This window comes from Amphichorda felina, assembly GCF_050947745.1.
Source record: "Amphichorda felina strain 45539 chromosome Unknown scaffold_4, whole genome shotgun sequence".
In the NCBI taxonomy this organism is placed as follows: Eukaryota; Fungi; Ascomycota; class Sordariomycetes; order Hypocreales; family Bionectriaceae; genus Amphichorda; species Amphichorda felina.
Window position 1 is genome coordinate 566,561 of NW_028145046.1, and position 20,065 is coordinate 586,625.

General features: G+C 54.3%; 5 protein-coding genes across 5 annotated transcripts; 2 read left to right on the top strand and 3 right to left on the bottom strand.

Moving 5' to 3' along the window:
• Positions 1–1,459: 1,459 nt before the first annotated feature.
• ACO1O0_003927 (thioredoxin-like protein) lies at positions 1,460–2,110 on the top strand (the record flags this gene model as incomplete). The annotated part of the gene is made up of 1 exon (XM_083193370.1): positions 1,460–2,110. One exon carries the CDS (start codon positions 1,460–1,462, stop codon positions 2,108–2,110), a length of 651 nt encoding a protein of 216 aa, XP_083050318.1.
• Positions 2,111–2,284: 174 nt separating this feature from the next.
• Positions 2,285–4,035, bottom strand: ACO1O0_003928 (uncharacterized protein; the record flags this gene model as incomplete). Its single annotated transcript, XM_083193371.1, has 4 exons — positions 2,285–3,570; positions 3,619–3,678; positions 3,743–3,893; positions 3,973–4,035. 4 exons carry the CDS (start codon positions 4,033–4,035, stop codon positions 2,285–2,287), a joined length of 1,560 nt encoding a protein of 519 aa, XP_083050319.1.
• Positions 4,036–6,503: 2,468 nt separating this feature from the next.
• On the bottom strand, positions 6,504–8,034 carry ACO1O0_003929 (uncharacterized protein; the record flags this gene model as incomplete). The annotated part of the gene is made up of 4 exons (XM_083193372.1): positions 6,504–7,020; positions 7,101–7,486; positions 7,552–7,682; positions 7,812–8,034. 4 exons carry the CDS (start codon positions 8,032–8,034, stop codon positions 6,504–6,506), a joined length of 1,257 nt encoding a protein of 418 aa, XP_083050320.1.
• A 1,346-nt stretch (positions 8,035–9,380) lies between these two features.
• ACO1O0_003930 (uncharacterized protein) lies at positions 9,381–10,200 on the bottom strand (the record flags this gene model as incomplete). The annotated part of the gene is made up of 3 exons (XM_083193373.1): positions 9,381–9,889; positions 9,957–10,030; positions 10,178–10,200. 3 exons carry the CDS (start codon positions 10,198–10,200, stop codon positions 9,381–9,383), a joined length of 606 nt encoding a protein of 201 aa, XP_083050321.1.
• A 1,280-nt stretch (positions 10,201–11,480) lies between these two features.
• On the top strand, positions 11,481–19,935 carry ACO1O0_003931 (Type I Iterative PKS; the record flags this gene model as incomplete). Its single annotated transcript, XM_083193374.1, has 12 exons — positions 11,481–11,657; positions 11,714–11,858; positions 11,921–12,228; positions 12,518–12,608; positions 12,685–12,775; positions 12,837–12,903; positions 13,110–13,830; positions 13,885–14,035; positions 14,089–14,813; positions 15,051–15,073; positions 15,124–18,657; positions 19,090–19,935. The coding sequence occupies 12 exons, from the start codon at positions 11,481–11,483 to the stop codon at positions 19,933–19,935; spliced, it is 6,879 nt and encodes a 2,292-aa protein (XP_083050322.1).
• Between the last annotated feature and the right edge of the window lie 130 nt (positions 19,936–20,065).

Here is a 20,065-nt window from a genome sequence, read left to right on the forward strand (position 1 = left end):
GGGCTCTGTGACTGGTGCAGCTCTTGTAGTGTTTTGATAGTACTTACCTGCTCCCGGCTTCATATGGGCAAAGTCGCGAATGAGGTCAACCCGCAGCGGCACAACTAGTAGATACTCATTGGCCGTTGATGGTTATCCCCATACCACGTGGGCATATTTCGCCGAGTGAGACGCCTTCGTCCAGAGTTGGGAACCAAGAGCAACGGAATACGACTCTGATACCGTCGGCCTAGGTAGTATTTTCAAACGGTCAATCTACCAAACCTATTTTTTCTTTGCAATCTTCCTCGCATGTTGACACTAGTACACTGTCTTCCATTGATAAGCAAATACAAACTTTGGTACTTGGTACGAATAATACCGATTACCAACGTAGCGATAGGGGTGTTGCTTATTCCGTAGAGAGTGTTTAATGCGTAGAGTGCGAAGATTATTTGTCCCGTTTGTCCTGCTGCTGCTTTTATGCTCATGGAATTCATTCCGGGCGATACTGAGATGGACTCATTCGGTGGATGGTACGTCCATCGGGGTCACATTGAGGATCAACACAGGCCTCATTTCTCCCGCCAGCTTGCATATATGCAGGTGAGTTCCAAACCCGAGTATGATCTTTGCAAAGCTAAGAGAGGAGACACATTTGGCTTCAATCAGGTCCCCCAAGATTGGACAATCACATAGGAAAGCGATGGATGGTTCATTTGCCATCGACCCTATTTTAGGCATTGGTGGGCCTTTTTCTACGGCCGCAGAATATCTCGAAGCATGGGCACGGAATGCTTAGTTTCCGATAGCGTCAGAGAAACAACTTCGATCAATGTTACCGCTAGACATTGTAGATGGTATCGTGCAATCGATCCAAAGGTTTCCCGAGGAGATCGCTCGGATAGCCCGACGGCTGCCTCTAAAAGATGGCCCCGTCCCACTCCACCATCCCGACTTTTCCCATAGCAACGTCATTATTGATGGTGACTATAACGTCCTATCCATCATTGAATGGGAAAATGCATGCACGGTACCATGGGAGGTTATCCAATTTCCCATGTTCCTGAATTCAACACCGCCTCCAATGGATCCACCTAAGAAAGACGGCGAGAATGGCGAGCCTGTGGATCCAGAAATCCGTCAGCGCTGGAAGGAACAAAGTGAATACGTTCTAAGTGTCAGGGAGACGGAAGAAGAGAGAAATCCTGATTCTAGACTGTCTTCTACACAGACACAGGCTGATAAGCAAGGGATCAGGGTTTAAAGGGACTGATGCTGTGAGACACTGCCCCTCCCCCGCGGCCCCGCCACTGTGGGCGGAACATTCCAAGTTGGCGCATCACGTCATGTTGATGAAGGAAGGCATGCAATCTGTCTCACATTCCAACTCGCCATCTCCAACTCACGTTTCACCTTTGATTCATCTCACGAACCGCCCATCACAGCTATCACAGCTCACCTAAGCTCATCCCCCACCATGGCCCTCCCGCCCAAGTTCGCCGGCCTGGCCCACCGCCTCGCCGCGCCCGTCGCATCCACCGAACCCTCCGTCCCCGCCGCCACGCACACCCTCGAGGTCTACATCGACTACGTCTGCCCCTTCAGCGCCAAGATCTACAACAACCTCTCCTCGACCGTCCTGCCCCTCATCCGCGCCAACCCGGCCTGGGCCTCCTCCCTCACCCTCATCCTCCGCCCGCAGGTCCAGCCCTGGCACCCCTCGTCCACCCTCGTCCACGAAGCCGCCCTGGCCGTCCTGCGCCTCGCCCCCGGAAAGTTCTGGGAGTTCAGCGGCCGCCTGTTTGCCGAGCAGAAGGCCTACTTTGACGTCAGCGTCGTCAACGAGCTGAGGAACGACACGTACCGCCGCCTGGCGGCCCTGGCCGGCGAGGTCGGCGTGGATGCGGATGAGGTGTACCGCATGCTGGCCATCCCGGACAAGGCCGGTGAAGACTCCCTGAATATTGGGAATGCTGTGACCAACGACCTCAAGGTCATCACCAAGATGAACAGGCTCATTGGCGTCCACGTCACGCCCACGGTGGTCTACGATGGCGTTGTCCAGGGCATTGAGTCCTCCTGGGGCCACGATCAGTGGAAGGAGTGGCTGGAGAAGAATGTGGTCTGAGGGCTCTGATTGTGTCGGATTAGAAAACACTTTGACTGTTCGTCTATGTACGCCACTCACCTTCTTTGCCCCGATGCCTAGCTTAGGAGGTGCGGCGAAGAGACATCAATGGCGCAGACGAATGCTCGATACGTGGCAACACAAGAGGCATTCTTAGGCCTATATAATATCTAGCTACTCCAGTTCCTTCCAATAGTCACCCCGAGGATGGAAAATCAAGTTTGGCCCCTGGTGCGTGGCCGTGAAGCTGTCCGTGAGCTGGAACTCATCCGGCCTGTCCCTCCCATTCTCATCCCCCGGCTTCCCCTCGCCCACGCGTCCCACCGCGCCCGGCGCCGGCTTGAAGTCAAAGTAGAAGATGGCCTTGGCGATGACGAGGCTCACCTCCATGTACGCCATGGGCTTGCCCGCGCAGCTGCGGTAGCCCAGCGAGAAGGGCGCAAACGCCGCGGCCATGGTCCTGCGGCGCTCCTCGTCCGCGTCGAGCCACCGCTCGGGCCGGTACGCATAGGGGTCGGGGAAGTACGCCGCGTTGTGGTGGATGTCGTAGATGTTGACGGCGACGTGCGTGCCCCGCGGGACGAGGTGCCCGTCGACGTACAGGGGCTCCGCGTCGTGGCTCGACTGCTGCCGCCAGAGCGTGCCCGTCACGGGGGGCGACACGCGCAGGGACTCGTCGATGCAGGCGCGCAGGTACCTGCAGCCGCTCAGCGCGGGCCCGCTGGAGATGTCCCTGCCGCTGGAGAAGGTCGAGCGGACCTCGTCGCACAGCCTGCGGTAGGCCTGCGGGTTGCGCGAGAGGTAGAAGAAGAGCGAGGTCAGCGTCGTGCCCGTCGTGTCGCCGCCCGCGGGGACCAGGAACAGGGCCTCGGACCAGAGGTCGCTGGTGCGCAGGTCCGTGTCCTTGGGCAGGACGTCGACGATCTGCGAGAAGTAGTCGTCCCGGGCGTCCTTGCCCTCGCTGAGCCGCGTGGTGATCATCTTCTCGATGAAGCCGAACGCCTCGTTGCGCGGGCCCGTGGTCAGGACGTGCAGCGGGTACGCCAGGACGTGTGAGTTGAGCCGGGGGAACTGCATCAGCACGTTGTTGTGGGCGTTGGCCGCCGAGATGCCCTCCTGCAGGAAGCGGTTCGTGGGCTCCGTCTGCGTCCGGAGAGGGAAGCCAAAGGCCAGCTCGCCGACAATGTCCATGCCCAGGCGCCGGCAGCGGTGCGTCGCGTCGACGACGGGGTCGGCGCTGCGGCTCGAGCGCAGGATCTGGCGCAGGAAGACGTCGATCTCCTTGGCCATGGTGGGCTCGAACTTGCGCATGGCGCGGTCCGTCAGCGCGGCTCCGGCCATCTGTCGTCGCGGGCGGTGCACATCCTTCTCGATGGCGGAGAAGACATTGATCGTCCCCGTATATCCAAGCGTCTCGAGATACACCTTGGACTTGACGATTCGGTCGCTGTCGTAGATGTCTGGGCGGCGTTAGAATGGAGTCGGCAAAGCTAGATCATCTGCAGTACCGTGAAGGGCCTTGACGGAGCTAAAGACGAGCCTGTTGGGGCCTTGTCGAATCACCGGACCTGTCGAGACATAGTCCATTAGCTTTATCCAGGTAGAGCATACTTCCACTGCAACTCGGCGTACCATATTTCCTCAAGTCCTGGGCAACACGCAGGTGCATATTGCCGGCGAGGGCATGATAGGCGCCATAGGCCCCAGTTAGCTTTGCCAGGAACGGCCCTGGATAGCTTCTCAGAGGATGGAGTAGGAGGCGGTAGGCAAAGACAGTAAGCCACTGTCATATATGATGAGCTGGAGTCCTGACAACCCTCATATTATGGGGCTGGAGTGAGGTGGGTCAAATATGAACATACGTAGGTGACGAAGATGGCCGGGCCATATTTGACCACCAGACCGACGGTGTCAGAAAAGGCCATGCTGACACTGACGACGGATGTTGAAGCTCGTGACTAGATGCCCTCACCAGGATGCAGTGGTGTGGAGGAGTCGCCAGTGCTTCACGGATGGTAGTGCCCACACAGATCTTGGGGACTCGTCGTCACAGCCCCTCAGGACCCCAACGGTCCCTCGGTAGCTGGAGTTCCCATTGACCAATGATTGCGTAGTCTTTTAGTTGTCTGACGAAAGCAACCCCTCGAGGGGCTCAGACATTAGCCTGGAAAGATGGTGTTTGGAGGGACCTGGGGGACGAGACCCATGTTGGGGCATCACTGGGCTTCCTGTATCACTCATGGACATTCTGAGTGCTTCCCTGCAATTACTTGCAAGCAACGGACACTCCACTAGGAATACGCATCAAACGGCCACGATCGGGTCCTCATTATGTGATGGCTCATCTGTCAATCTTAATCCATACGAAGTTCCACATTTGCTCTCGTGGCATCCCCCTGTCATGTACCATGCACAAATTAATACAACTATATTATTGAGGGGAAAAAGGCGCACAAAATAATATGGCACTAGCCTCGGAAGCAGATTCTCCTCCATAGGTACTTGGTCTAGTATCTGTAGCGAGTTCACGTTCCGGAATGGGAAGTGTTGACGGTGAGCGGGGGCTATCTGCACAGCTCAAACACACCCTTGACGATGGGAGGCAATCCAAGCACCTTGTTAGTGCCAGGTGAGAAGCCGTGACTGGGTTGTAATATGCAAGTAATACGAGTCCGAGCCACGAACCCACGGCCCAGGTGCATTCCCTTTCCGGCATCTGTTGGTAATACGGTAGTAGTATCGGGTGGTGATGTAGTTGACGCACAATAGGGGCACAGCAATCTCCCCCAAAAGGCCTTCTCAGTAATATGTACATGTGTATGTTGGTAGGCTGGTTGCTTCACACTGCTGGGTTATTCTGTCAGCTGAAGGCGTCTTCAGGGGGTGGAGACGCGACGCTTTTAAACAGTGATAGTACGGATAGTACGGAGTAGTAGTACGCTTTTACCCGCCAGCCCCGCGACGCTAGAGGGAATGGAGGCGATGGACTAACGCAGGCAGGCCGGGAGGGACGAGCCGGACGGCTAGGAGACTGTAGAATAAGTTGTCAGCTTGGCAGCGAGTCGCGGAAGATGGAAGACCGGGCGTGGCTGGGCATCAGCTGGCGTTGGCTGGGCGGGATTTCTTTCGATAGCGGACTTGGTGGACAGGAGGCGGGCTTGGCAGGAAGGTGGTAGACTCATTTCTGCCATTCCATGTATCATGTTATTACGAGTCATGGTACGAAGAACGTACTCGTAATGGCCATCCCGGTCGACGGTCGATAGTCGCCCCGTTAGCACCTGTACTATACGAGAACGATTGATCACTTCCTCTCGAGGCAGGAGTTTGCCAGAGACAGGTAGCATGTAAACACCAAGACTTGGACCAGCAGTGCATGAAATTGGTGCCATTGATATTCCCGAATGCTACCCCGGGTCCCGAGCATTTACACAGCGGATTCTGGATTTCCCAATTACGGAGGTTTTTGAGCCCTTTTGCTCCTACGAATCCAGGAACATGTAGCCTTGATCCTGGATAAATCGGCCCCCAGGTCAACACTCTGTCAGTCTGTCAGTCTGCCACTCCGTCAGTCAACAGACGATCGGATCCAGCGACCCCAGCACGGCTGTCCGGAATCTGTGACAAGGTACTCCGTACGAAGCACCGCTTTTAGCCGTCCGTTCCGCTGTTAGGGGAGTCGGAGGCGGGAGTCGGGAGGCCCACAGGCCACCGGAGAGCACCCTGGGACAGCACCCTGGGAGAGCACATGGGAGAGCACCAGGGCCTTCCAGAAGGAGACTGGGAGACTTCTTGTGGGCAGACTTCTTGTGAGCAGCCTGCATCACGCATGTGGCCATCGCAAGCTTACCCACGTGCGGCTACCAACTGCCAACTGTCAACTGCCAACAAGCATACGGCAAGTACATGTAATAATACATGGTACTAATCAAGATGTCATGCCCATGCGAGTTGCGGCCATTCGCCGAGGACCTTGGACATGTAATAAAGTGCGCATGGCACTACCGATATGCCTCCCTGGCCAGGGACTCAGGGGTCCCCTCCAATCGCGGAATCGCGAGATATTAATACTCGTGCAGCGCCATCGTGGGCAAAAAAAAAAAAAAAAAATGACGACGACGTTTCATTTGAACGCCACCGTCTGGATTCTAAACGTGTAAGGTCCTGTAAATCCCGAGCCCCCTCGAAGAGATTGAATGGTATCCCCCCAATCGTCCCGTAGCTGTACACTTTTTGCAATTACCAGGCCAGGGCCACCCCAGTTTCCCAAAATCCCAGATGCCAAATCCCAGATTCCCAAATTCCCGACGCTGAAAGATAGTACGAAGCGACCAATATACTAAACCGACTTTTGACATGCCCTCTCTCGGTGGCAGTGGGTGGGACCATCAGATCAGGCCATGTCCCTCCTGCGGCCCCCTTGCGACCAAGGGTGCTGGCGGCTGAAGTTGCCATTGCTCCTGGGCGAGTCGATGTAGTCCTCGGTCGTGGAGAACTGCATGGTGCGCACAATGGCGCCGCTCTTGGCGGCCGACACGCGCAGCTCCTCGGTCGAGTCGCCGTCGCCCATCTTGCCCATGGCGATGGAGCTGTCGTCCATGGCCACGTAGTTGTCGCTGCGGCTCAGGTGGCCCGACCCGTCGTGGTAGTGCGAAGACGAGACCCCCGTCGCCAGCTTGCTCGTGCTCTTCATGCTGGCCCCCGTCCACGACCGCATGCTCTCCTTGAACCGCGTCAGCACCCCCCGCTCGCTGAACGCCTTGGGCGCGCTTGGCGTGCAGAAGACGAGGAACCCGCACGTGCACTCGGCCAGCGCCCACAGCGCCAGGGGTGCGACGTTGTATGTGACATCGGGGGAGTCGGCGTAGGTGAGGGTAACGACGAGGCGGAAAACGGCGGAAACACAGGCCCTGTAAGAGGTGAAGCCGGTCAGAGAAGGAAGAGAAGATAGGTAGAGTTGGTCAACAGTGGAACAACTGGAAACACTTACAGAATACCGACAGAGAAGATGACGGCAACGCTGAGCTTCTTCTGGACCGACATGTGCAGTTCCCAGATGACCTTTTGAGGCAGGATGAAGATGACCACGTCCGACGCCAGGCTGATGGATGCCGTCGAAATCTCCAGCTTGCTCTTGTCGTAGCACGTGCCCGCCACGGTGAAGTCCCAGATGCTCTCGATGGGGCGGCAGACGAGCTGCAGCGAGACCACCATGGCGATGCAGAAGCCGATCTGCACCGCCGCGACCGCGACGCACACCCACCAGAAGCCCGTCCTAGTTCCGTGGGGCACGAAGATCCGGGACCACTCGAGCGCGATGGCCGCTTTCAGGCAGCATAGCGTGATGCTGTAGAATGTTCCTCCGATATGGAGAATCTGTGGCCATGCAGGTCAGCATTGTGTCGAAAGGCCAGGTGCCAAAAGAATCGAAACTGCCTCACAAATTGGAGATCGATGAGATCTTTCAGAAGAAGGTCCCACTGGTGGACGAAAATCCCCAGGTCAAACATGAGGCGGTACAAGGCGTAGACGTACGCAACAAAGAAACCCTTGGATTTCCAGTCAGTAAACCCTCCCAACACTCGTATCATATAAGAGGCCAACGGACAAATCCAATAAGCATGAGGGCTAGAGCAGGTTCCGTGTTAGCCAAAGCCCATTCCCCCTTGGTTACAACAATCACAGGGCGCAAACCACTAACCATCCTCAAGGAAGAACTGCCGCATCCGAATGTTTCGGGCGTAGATGCGGACCAGACAGCACACAGTCGCCACGGCGATGCAGATGGCCGTCACGGCATGTCCAAGCTCGTTGTTGTTGGGCGGGTTCTCGAAGTCGGGTGTGACGCCCTTGGGCGCAGCCAGCGCTGGGCCATTGAGGATCGCATCCTGCTGCTCCTTGGGCAAGTATGGCAACTGGTCCATGGCGACGGGTAGGCGTCTTAGTTAGTCGATTTCTCTGGAGACGGCGTCGTGACTAGGCGTCGGGCCGTTGAACATGAAGTCGAAGGACGGGGCCACCAATTCGGCATGGGTGGCTCCACGGCAAAGCAGTCTATAAGAGTCCTGGAGGAGAATTTACAGCACTAGAACTGGGTTCTCCTCTTCTTTCTCGCCGCCCGCCGATCAGATCGATGGGTATCCCCACGGCGTCTCAAGCTCTTCATTCTAAACCCTGCATCTACACGGGCAACAGCCGGGGGGGCCAAAAGGTGTGGCCACTAATAGTCCGGGTGTGACCCTGGCATGGCAAGGCTGCTTAAACCTCTCTCACCCCTGCGCGGAACCGAGGGCGTCCGTCTTCGCCCGCCACATGTATTCCATAGTCCCTGTCGTCCCAACCGTGGCTCTTTTTCCCCCCCTCTGTCCATTCCCACATTCCAAATCTGGGCGTGCCTTCTATAAGTGCACAAGTGGCTTGCCATGCTTACACGCTATTACATTTTTCATGTGCCTACTGGTCCAGACTCCAGACGCTTCGATTCCCCCATCAGGTATTCCGTACACAGTCTCCGTGGCGTGGCGTGATCGAGGGCATGGCATGTCTCGGAAGTAGGTAGGGCGCTGATGTGAAGCCTCGGCAACTGTCTCCAGCAATCTATCGCTGACTGATTCCCTGTAGCATTTCTGCAGGCCCATGTCGGCAATTGCTCTGGTAGGTGTGTGTGTCAGGACCACCTCATTCATGTTGGCTTCAAGGGTCGGGGGAAACACGCTGGGACCGTGTAAGTGTGGGTGAATTCTCCAGCCGATGGGACCTGCAGAAGCCAATCTGCCAGGGCCGAGGTGGCAAAAAGCCATCCGTGAAGATCTTTCTCCTCCTGTACGTACTATCGATATTAATAATTAATAACGTGGAAATCGGACGGCAAAGGGAGGGAGGAGTCGTTGGCGCGATGGACGAATATCCGTACGAATAGACACATCTGGTTGCCCCTGGATGCATATTTTCTCCACTCCCACAGCTCCATAATAGTGCTGTTAGCGGTGCTAGTTGGACACACATAAGCATGAGTACATATATGATGCTTGCTTGGGCTAGTCCATAGTAATACCTGCAGAATGCCATGCATGCATATATCCCCTTTAGCCCCTCGTGCATGGACCAGCCAAGAACCTCCCATCTCCTTGGCCAAAAGTCAGACGGTCCATATTATCGTTACGTAGTACGGAGTACGTAGTAATGTTATTTCTCACAGACAAGCCGCCCTCCGTCATGGCCCCAACCCCTAAACGAGCACATATCAAGCTTGAAAATGTCCCTCCGTTTATTACGGCCACCCCTTGGCAAGCTTCACCTTCTCAATGGTACGTTCAATGATCCTCACTGTCTCTTTGAGCCCCTCCTGCGAATGGGATCCCGGAATCATGTGTCCCAGGTTGTGCTTGTATACCTCCCGCGTCCGCTCCTCACACATCTTCGCCCACGTACCGGCCACCTCGAGGCCGCTCGACTCGCACCAGATGTGAGCGGTCGGCAGCCGCACTGAGACGCCGTCAATTGCCGGGTCCAGCCACCGGACGATGCCCTTTTTCACCATTCCCGGGTCGAAGGGCACCGCCGAGGAGAAGAAGACGGCGCACTTGATCCCAAAGTGCTCCCTCAGGTCCTGGAGGAGAATCAGTCCTGCTGCCCCTCCGCCCTCCGAGAAGCCCATGACCCCGTCGAAGGGGCCCTCGGCCTGTACGAAATCTATGAGCTCATCGCAGAGCTCGGCGTGTTGCCTGGCATCTCCTATAGATGTGTGGCCATAGAATTCGGTGGAGAGCCTCTCGGCACCTGGTCCCTCCGTCAGTCTCCGTATTCGCCCGTCTTATGTCTCCTCCGTTTGTGGGGATGGACGGACCGGGATATGGCTCCGTTTCGATCCGTCCATTTATGAAGACGTATTCGTGTTCCCTTCCGAGAGCCTGGCGGATCCTGGCTGGACAGTGTCAGTGGCTTCCTTTTAATAGCCCGCCGCTCGGTGCTGCCAATGCCCATGTGGTAACCTGTTTGCATCTCAAATATCTTTGTGCCTTGATTAGATTTCATCGAAGTAGCTCGGTCAGGGTTACAAGTATATACCTTGGCATTGGTGCCCCTGCCATGAAGGCAAAGAAAACGCATTAGCAGGCCGGGACTTGGTGTTAGGCAACAACAAACACTGTAGCATGTACTGTCTAGGACGTGAAGTCATAAAAGATTGGCGCCCCAAGCAAGTCCTCGCCACCCAGTCCCTGCATCAGCGATAACAGAATCATATGTAGTATTCGCAAGTGGGATGGCGGGGCACCCCGCGAGGCTCCGTTGACTTGAAGGGTAGCAAGCAGAGAGAGATAAAATGATCATTAAGCCCCGTATAGTAAATATGCTATGCTATTTCTTATGAATTCAGTAGGTCATTCCTTATGTATTTATTAGGTTGTTCCCCTTTATCAAGACCACAGTTTGTTTGCTGAGTCTCACTTATTTTGTCCATTGTCCCCTGTCCCTCAAGTTGACCGGGAGGATCTGTCCGATTCCTTTGAGACCCACAACATCCATGTCAACTGTCAAGGTCAAGGGAGACTATCACTTTGAGACTGCTTTTGCAGTCCTTTCCGGATTCTGAATTTATTGCCGTTCTGGGCCAAGGACTCAGGGTCCTCCCGGTCGATGAATTTCTCCAGCGGCTAAACGGCGTCTCAACCTTTGTACATTGCCCGCCTTCCCGTCCAGTCACCAATTCACATGGGCGTGACCCGCCCACAAGTGCGAACAGTCTTTGGCAGAAAGTTGGGGAGCTTGCTGCACGAGGAAAGTCCATTTGCCTTCTTGCGAATCCCGGTTGGGCAGGCGCGCGTCTATCACAGTCTGTCACCAAGCTAGAGCAGGTGCTTCTGACATCAGCTGCCAACACGGAAGTTGCGACTCGGATCACCACGTCCACATGGAAGGAATCCTGACTCATGCGAGTCGCAACGCCCCCCCCGCAACCTGGTGAAGCTGCTCGTCAGTTCTAGGCTGCCCCTTGGATAGGAACCACCAGGCTCCGCTGGATTTATCGTTTCAGAGCTGTATTTGGCCACATCGAGCTTCCGCGCCCATGTGGATATCCTCCTCCGCTCGATAATTGTGGTACTACGGCTGTACATGCAGACATGGCCTCGCCTTGGCCTGCACACTTAGCTGCCGAGGGGCAGTACCTACCACGGTAGCCGACCTTTTGTCGTCGCATAATGTTGCATATTAAACACGCCAGGGTTCGCCATGTTCTCCTACTCCCTCTGTCACGTTGATACCGACAGGCTGGTTCGTCTTGCTGGTTTTGCATTTGCTCAGTTCCACCTCCAGAGAAAAGATCCCACGGACAACTTCGCCTCGGTACTCGTGTAGCCGACGATCCATCATGGACGACGACGACATTGCCGTGGTCGGCTTCTCTTTCAAGCTGCCCCAGGGGGTGGATGATGTGTCGTCGCTGTGGGACACCCTGGAGAGCAGGAGGAATCTAATGACGGAGTGGCCGGAGTCTCGCATCAATCTTGAATCATTCTACGATGCCGACACCAACCAGCCAAACAAGGTACTGACCGAGAAGTGGTTCCATCCAAGACGAGGACCTCGACTCACATACTACAGCTTCATTCACGGGGCGCACACTTCATTGCTCAGGACCCTGGGGCCTTTGATGCCCCGTTCTTCTCCATAACCACCAAGGAGGCCGCTGCTATGGACCCAATGCAGCGATGGGCCCTCGAGACGTCCTACCATGCATTTGAGAATGGTCAGGCATAACATTATTTGCACATCAACACAGTATGAAAAGCTGACTGCGTCTTTTGGCAGCGGGAATCCCGGTCCAGGGTCTACGGGGCTCCAGAACGGCGGTTTTTGGAGCCTCCATGACAGATGACTATCAGAAACAGGTTTCCAAAGACCCTGAAACAATGCCGCGCATGAATCTTGCAGGAAATGCATTTGCCATATTACCAAATCGCCTGAGCTGGTACTTTGACCTGCTCGGGCCAAGTGTCCACATTGACACCGCCTGCTCCAGCAGTCTGGTAGCTGTGGACCTAGCATGCCAATCACTTCGCTGCGGCGACTCGGATGCTGTGAGTTTCATACCCGGGGGCCTCCACAACGAGCTTCACGTGCGTAATATTTTCAACCAGCTGACAGATTTCCAAGGCCCTTGTTGTAGGAACAAATGTGATTCTTGGGCCAGAATGCTCACTGCTCGTGTCAAACCTCAACTTTTTGTCCCCTGATAGTCTCTGCTATAGCTTTGACCACAGGGCAAACGGCTATGCTAGGGGCGAGGGTGTGATTTCCATGCTCCTGAAGCCCGTATCCCGTGCTATCCGAGATGGTGATATGATTCGTGCAGTTATTAGGGCCACCGCATCAAATCAAGACGGGCATACCCCCATTTTAACACAGCCTAGCCTCGAGGCCCAAGAGAAGCTGATACGGCACGTGTATCGGAAGGCAAAACTGGATTTTGACCTGACTCGCTATGTCGAGGCCCACGGTGTGTTTACTCTACCTACATACTATGTACTATGTATGTAGCTCTTAGATGAGGCTCCGCTTACAATGGGACGTAGGCACCGGCACGCCAGTCGGTGATCCAATCGAAGTCAAGGCCATTGGTAGGGTCTTCAGGGCCTTCCGAACTACCGAGGATCCTCTCTACATGTAAGTCCAGGGGTATCAGATCTTGGCAAAGAGGCCAGATTGCTCACATCACCCCGTGTAGCGGCTCTGTCAAGTCCAACATTGGCCACTCAGAAGGATGCAGCGGGCTGGCCGGGATCCTCAAGGCAGTTTGTAGGACTACGCCAGAATATGTTCCTTCATTTGGTCATTTAGCTAATTCCGGCTCAAAAAGTGATACTCGAGAAGGGTGTAATCCCGCCACAGGCCCTGTTCGAATCCATCAACCTCGACATTGACGAGAACTTTTACCGTGTCAAGGCATGTTATAGCTAAAGACAACTGTCGAGGGCCTTGGTTGCTAACTAACGCCTAGATACCCACGGAAAATATTCCTTGGCCAACCAAGGGACTGCGGAGAGTGTCTGTCAACTCGTTTGGCTTTGGAGGCTGCAACTCTCATGCTATTCTTGACGATGCGTCGCATTATCTCCATGACCGAAACCTGAAGGCCAACCACAGTACAGCCGAGTCATTCAGCGGTACCTTGGGGACCTCGCCTACGACCAACGGCACCAACGGCCATGCCACTCCAAACGGAATCAATGGGGTCAACGGAGTCAACGGTGTCAATGGTGTCAACGGGTCCAGCAAGGTCAACAGGCTTAACGGTACCAATGGAGTCAATGGAAGCCATGAAACTCTCCGCTCCGGCAGACTCCTCATCTGGAGTGCCTCGGATGAGAAGGCACTCAAGCGGATGACACAGAAGTACGACTCCTACTATGCCTCGAGCATTTCAGGCAACGCAACCAAGATTGACAACCTCTCATACACCCTGGCAGCTCGCCGGAGTCATCTCATGTGGCGGACATACGCCATTGTCGATGCTACTAAACAAAATCAGGACACCACTCTTTCGACCGCCAGACCAGTGCGGAGCGTGAGCGAGGCTGGCATTGCGCTGGTCTTCACTGGTCAAGGAGCACAATACGTTGATATGGCGGCTGGACTGCTGACATATCCCATTTTCGAGTCTACCTTGCGGATAATAGACGACGTTTATCAAACCCTGGGCTGCGAATGGTCCCTTTTCGGTACGTTCTCTGCTCTTTTATATGCATGGAAACATCTAGTCTCACAACGTCAAGTGGAACTTCGAAATCAGATCAACATCGATAAGCCTGAATACAGCCAGCCCCTGTCCACTGCCGTCCAGATCGCACTAGTGGAGCTTTTAAAGAGTTTTGGAGTCATCTACAGGGCCGTCGTTGGACACTCTTCAGGAGAAATTGCAGCAGCGTGAGTACTAAACGTGGAGTTACCCTAGCCAAGCCCCTGCTGATAGCCTAAAGCTATGCCATTGGAGCCATATCATTGGAATCGGCATGCAAGATTTCCTATTTCCGGGGCCAACTGGCTGGGAAACTGAGGGACGAGATGAGCTCCTCCCCTGGGGCCATGATGTCGGTGAATCTGACACGGGATCGAGTCCAAGACTATGTCGCAGGGGTCATATCTTCCGAAGCGGCCGAGTCCATTACCATTGCCTGTGTCAACAGCCCATCAAATTGCACCCTTTCAGGGCCTGAAGCAGCGCTTGATACGCTGAAGATCCAACTTGACGAGGATGAAATATTTGCTCAAAAGCTGAAAACCGGTGTCGCATATCACTCTTCTTACATGTCACGGATTTCCGCCGAGTATCTCTCCTTGATGTCGTCCCTTAGCGCTGGGGAGGTCACCAAGATCCCTATGGTCTCCTCGGTTACTGGGAATACCATCCACCCGTCGAAGCTGTCTCAGTCTCAGTACTGGGTGGATAATATGGTTTCGCCAGTCAAGTTCTCCCAGGCCATCCACACTCTAACCCGAAAGACCCAGACTCTCAAGATTGGTATGGAGGCCATCACAGACCTTGTGGAAGTCGGGCCCCATTCTGCGCTCCGACGACCGGTCCTAGACACAGTGGGACAAGAGGCTAGCACCAAGAGACAGACACGATATTTCTCGGCGTTGAATCGTTCTAAGCCCGCTCTTTGGTCCATATTGGAGCTTCTCGGAAATCTCTTCTGCCACGGTCACGACGTGGATATTCCCATCGCCAACCAACAGTTGCCAACCAAGTCGCCACGCCCCTTTCTCATTGACTGTCCAGGTTACCCCTTCGATCATTCTAGGGTTTATTGGCAAGAATCCCGAATGAGCCGCGACTATCGGCTGCGTAATTCTGTCCACGGTGACGTTTTGGGCCTGTGTTCACCCGAATGGAACCACCTAGAGCCAAGGTGGAGGAGTTTTCTGAGCACGGAGACAGTTCCCTGGACTAAGGACCATGTAGTACGTGAGCTTTATTCACTATGAACTTTCTGGATTCTGACACGATACAGGTAAACGATACTATCCTATATCCGGCAACGGGCATGTTAGTCATGGCTATGGAAGCAGTCAGGCAAATGGCTACAGCAAACCGCATCATCTCCGGTTACTACGTCAAGAGGGCCCAATTCCTCAACCCTATTATCGTCAAGGAGTCATCCGAGGACAGGACAGAAACCGTGCTCCAGCTACGCCCCGTCCAAAACCAATATGAGAAAGAGGCTGTTTGGTTCGATATCAAGATCTTTTCGCGGTCTAGCACCCAGTTTATTGAGTGCTTCCAAGGAAGTATCCAAATTCAGTACCAAGATAATACGACAGAAGTCGACAAAGGCCTTGAGAAGCGGCTAGCTACAGAGGAGGTCGTGTCCAAGTTGGCCCACGCCAGGGACTCATGCAGAGCATCGGTCGGCTCTGAGGCCTTTTACAAGGACTCGGCTGAGCACGGCATTCAGTACGGCGAGTGGTTCCATCTTCTTCAAGATATCCGCTGGGATGGTGATCGCACCGGCATAGCCAGCGTTGACGTGTCGACGGGGAAGCACAATACAGCGAGTATGGTCCATCCTGCCGTCCTCGATGCTGCTCTCCAAGTACTTCGTGTGACTGCCACCAAGGGATTGACCGATTCTTCAAGTACCTACGTTCCCTCTCAGATCCGCGACGCGTGGTTCTCAGCATCAGGCTGGCAATCGCCCCAGACATCTTTAGTCCAGTATTTGACGATCACCACTGGCACTGGTACGGAGGGTTCCATTTACGCAGTGACGGACAATGGGGCTGTTTTGTGTACCGTTCAGAAGTTGATATGCGCCCTGGTGGCGAGCGCATCCGAGGACGAACCGGAACGGAAACTACTCTACGGGATTGAGTGGAAACCGCAGTTCAGTCTGATGGGCCCCCAACAGCTGCAGCGAGAATGCGATGCCGGCATCTACACTCGAGACGAGACAGACACCATCAAATACTTCGAGAAACTCAACTTGACGCTTGGAAAAGTCATGGCTCGGGTTCTAGACGGCCTCTCGAAAACAGACCGCCAGAAGATCACCGGCGAGCTACGGCGCTACGTGACGTGGATGGAGTATTCGGTCGCGCAGTTGTCCGTCTCCGAAAACCTACACAATGTTTCGGATGAAGAAATCGAAGCCCAGCTCCAAGAAGTGGAGGATCTTCTCCCTGAATGGAAGATATTCTCTGCCATTGCCCGGCAGCTCAAGCGTGTCCTTGTCGGCGAAGTAGACGCCCTAGAACTCGTCTTTGGTCAAAAACTAGCGGAAGGATTCTATGCCAACTTGTTCCAGACAACATGCGACTATAGGTTCAGGAAATTGCTCGAGCTTGCCACCCACGAAAACCCTAACCTCCGCATCCTCGAAGTGGGAGCTGGAACAGGAGGTGTCACAGGTTATGTCTTGTCGGCTCTGGACGAGATGGAGAAGAAAAGCGGATCTGTCAAGTTCTCCAGCTATACGTATACAGACATCTCCCCTAGTTTCTTCGAGAGTGCCAGCACCAAGTGGAAAGCCTTCAGTCAAAGAATGACTTTCAAAGCATTTGACCTCGAGAAGACAGGGCCACAGCAAGGATTCGAAGCGGGCTCATACGATATTGTCATTGCTGGTAGTGTGTTGCATGCGACGGTGGACTTGACGAGAACCATTCGTATTGTTCGCGAGATGCTCAAACCTGGAGGGCGTCTCATAGCCCTCGAACCCACGGCACCGGAGAATATTGCGACCAATTTTGCTTCTGGCATTCTCCCTGGATGGTGGCTATCACAAGAGGACTGGCGGACAGTATCGCCGACCATCACGACCGATGAGTGGGATATCCATTTGAGAGCCAACGGATTTTCCGGGGTCGATCTGTGTCTGAGAGACTACGTGAGCGATGTCTGTCACCTGATGAGCGTCCTCGTCACAACAGCCGAGTCGCAGCCGGAAGAGTACACGGAAAGAGCTACAAAGACTTTCCTGGTCGTGGACGGCCAGACAGCTACCCAAAACAAGGCGGCCTTGGTGCTGCAAAAGAGCCTCGGCCAGTTGGTTAGCCAGAAGACAGATGTGGTTACTCTGGCTGATATACAGAATACGAACTTGGACGAGGATGACATTGTCATTTCTCTCCTCGACGTCGATTTTCCGGTTCTTGCTACACTCTCCGAAGAAATATTTCTACAAATCAAAAACCTGATCACAAAGACGCGAAATCTGCTGTGGATCAATGTTGCAGGCTTAGATGAGGAGAAATATGCCCACTACAGCATTATGAAAGGTTTCCTGAGAGGTGTGGGCTCTGAGGCGCGTGACAAGAAGATCGTCTCGTTGTCAATCGAGGGCTCTTCGGACACGTACGAATCATTGGGCGAGACAGTCTCTCAAGTATTCAGGTCGACTTTCTTAGACGGGTCTCCAGAGCTGGAGTACGTGCTTCAAGACGGACAGATCACTACCGGGCGAGCTACAAGGGAGCTGTCCCGGGAGGAGATATTGTCATCCCTAATTTCCCCCAAGGTCAGGACAGAGCCGTGGCTACCTGGCCCAGCGCTGGAGCTTGGTGTTGGTTCTCCGGGTCTTTTGGACACCCTTCAGTTTGTCGAAGATGCCACGCGCCCATCAGAACTGATGCCTGGCGAGGTAGAAATCGAGGCCAAAGCCTGGGGTCTGAGTTTCAGACATGTTCTTCAGGCTCTAGGCCGATTGGAAGACAAAGAATATGGGAGTGATTGTGCAGGTGTGGTGACGAGGGTGGGGGCTGGGTGCGATGCCTCTTCCATCAAGCCGGGAGACCGGGTCTGCATGTCGTCTCTCGGGTGCATGAGGACATATCCGCGAGCTGCCTCCAGAGCAGTCGTCAAGCTACCAGACGCCGTCTCCTTCGAGGCTGCCGCTTCCATTATTCAGCCAGGTGTAACAGCCTGGCATGCCCTAATTGAGGTGGCCCGCCTGAAAAAGGGGGAAAAGGTCTTGATCCACTCAGCTTCTGGCAGCACGGGCCAAATGGCTATTATGGTAGCAAAGATGCAAGGTGCCGAGATATTTGCCACAGTTGGCTTCGATGACAAGAAGCAGCTCCTAGTTGACCAGTTCGGGCTCGAGGAGGATCACATCTTTTACAGCCGAAACACGTCGTTTGCCCAGGGTATCAAGCGAGTGACCAACGGTTATGGTGTGGATGTGGTTCTCAATTCACTTTCAGGAGACGCCCTGCGAGCATCTTGGGAGTGCGTTGCGCCTTATGGACGATTCATTGAGATTGGTCGGGCGGATATCGACTCCAACTCGTCCTTGCCGATGGCTTCTTTTGCCAAGAATGTCAGTTTCGCAGCGATTGACCTTCATCACATTATGCAGACCAATCCGGATCTCGAGTCCACACTTCTGAACAAGGTCATTGGACTACTGGGGGGAGGGATCATCGATCACCCCAGCCCGCTCCATGTTTACCGGGCTTCTGAGATAGAGCAGGCTTTTAGATACATGCAGGGTGGAACTAACACGGGGCGGGTAGTCGTCAGTCTCAGTCACTCCGATATGGTCCCGGTAAGTAGCCAAGGATACGTTTCCCGTTACAATGCAGCTGACTTAAAGATTGATACAGCGACTTGCACTGGACCGACCCAGCTGGCAATTTGATAGTGAAGCCTCATATATGGTCGCAGGTGGTTTGGGTGGCTTGGGCCGGGCGATCCTCCTATGGATGGCCGAAAGAGGAGCGAAGCATCTCATAGTACCTTCAAGGTCTGGAGTCTCATCTCAAGCGGCGGCAGATGTTGTCCACGAGTTGGAGAAGCGGAGTGTCAACATTGTGACTCCCAAGTGCGACGCCTCATCGGCTTCGCAAGTGGCTGGCATGATGGAAGACTGCGTCCGCACCATGCCTCCAATAAAGGGGTGCATCAATGCAGCAATGGTTCTCCAGGTATTTCTAATTATCCCTGCTTTTGAAATCCTTCCAATAACGCTGGTCAATAGGATGCCGTATTTGACAACATGACCCATGCCCAATGGGAGCTCACCATCAACTCCAAAGTCCATTCGACATGGAATTTACATCAGTATCTTCCCAAAGATCTTGACTTCTTCATCAACCTAGCATCTATCTGTGGAATCATGGGCTCCCTCGGCCAGTGCAACTACGCCGCAGGCTGCACCTACCAGGATGCCCTCGCTCGGTACCGCGTCTCACATGGTCAAAAGGCAGTGTCAATTGACGTTGGCTGGATGCGGGATATTGGCATTATATCAGAAACGAACCTGTATCAGACACATCGCAAGAACGCCCGCGACTTGCGGGAGGTCGACGGGTCAACATTGTTAGCTTTGCTGACCATGTACTGCGATCCAGTTCTGCCACTGCTCGCTCCATCCGAAAGCCAGATCCTGATCGGTTTAGCCACACCAGCAGACTATATTGGCAAAGGCGAGACAGTCCCCTTGATCCTCAATCGGCCACTCCTGGCCGCTTTTTCAGAAGTCGTCGGGGACCAAGCGGCACAAGCTGCCAGTGGTCAGGGGGTGGTGGATCCCTCAATCCTGTTCAGTAAGACAACTGACAAGGATGAGAGGAAGGAGATAGTGGCATATGCTTTGGCGACGAAGCTTGCTCGTGCCATATCCATCTCTCCCGACGACGTGGAGCCGGGCAAGGCCCTCTCAGACTACGGTGTTGACTCTCTGATGGCGGTGGAGCTCCGCAACTGGATTGGGAAAGACTTCCATGCAAATGTAGCAGTATTTGACATTATGGGAGGCACGCCGATCTCCTTGATTGCAGAGCTTGTTGTGGAGAGGAGCACTGTGGGAGAAAAGGGGAAATAGGGGAAATAGGGGAAATAGGGGAAAGAAGTTTCGCATGTTTCGCATCACATTGCGATTTTTCTCGCAACAGAAGATGTCAAAATATGTGACAAATACAATGAATATTATCAGAACATTATCTCTTTGCTTC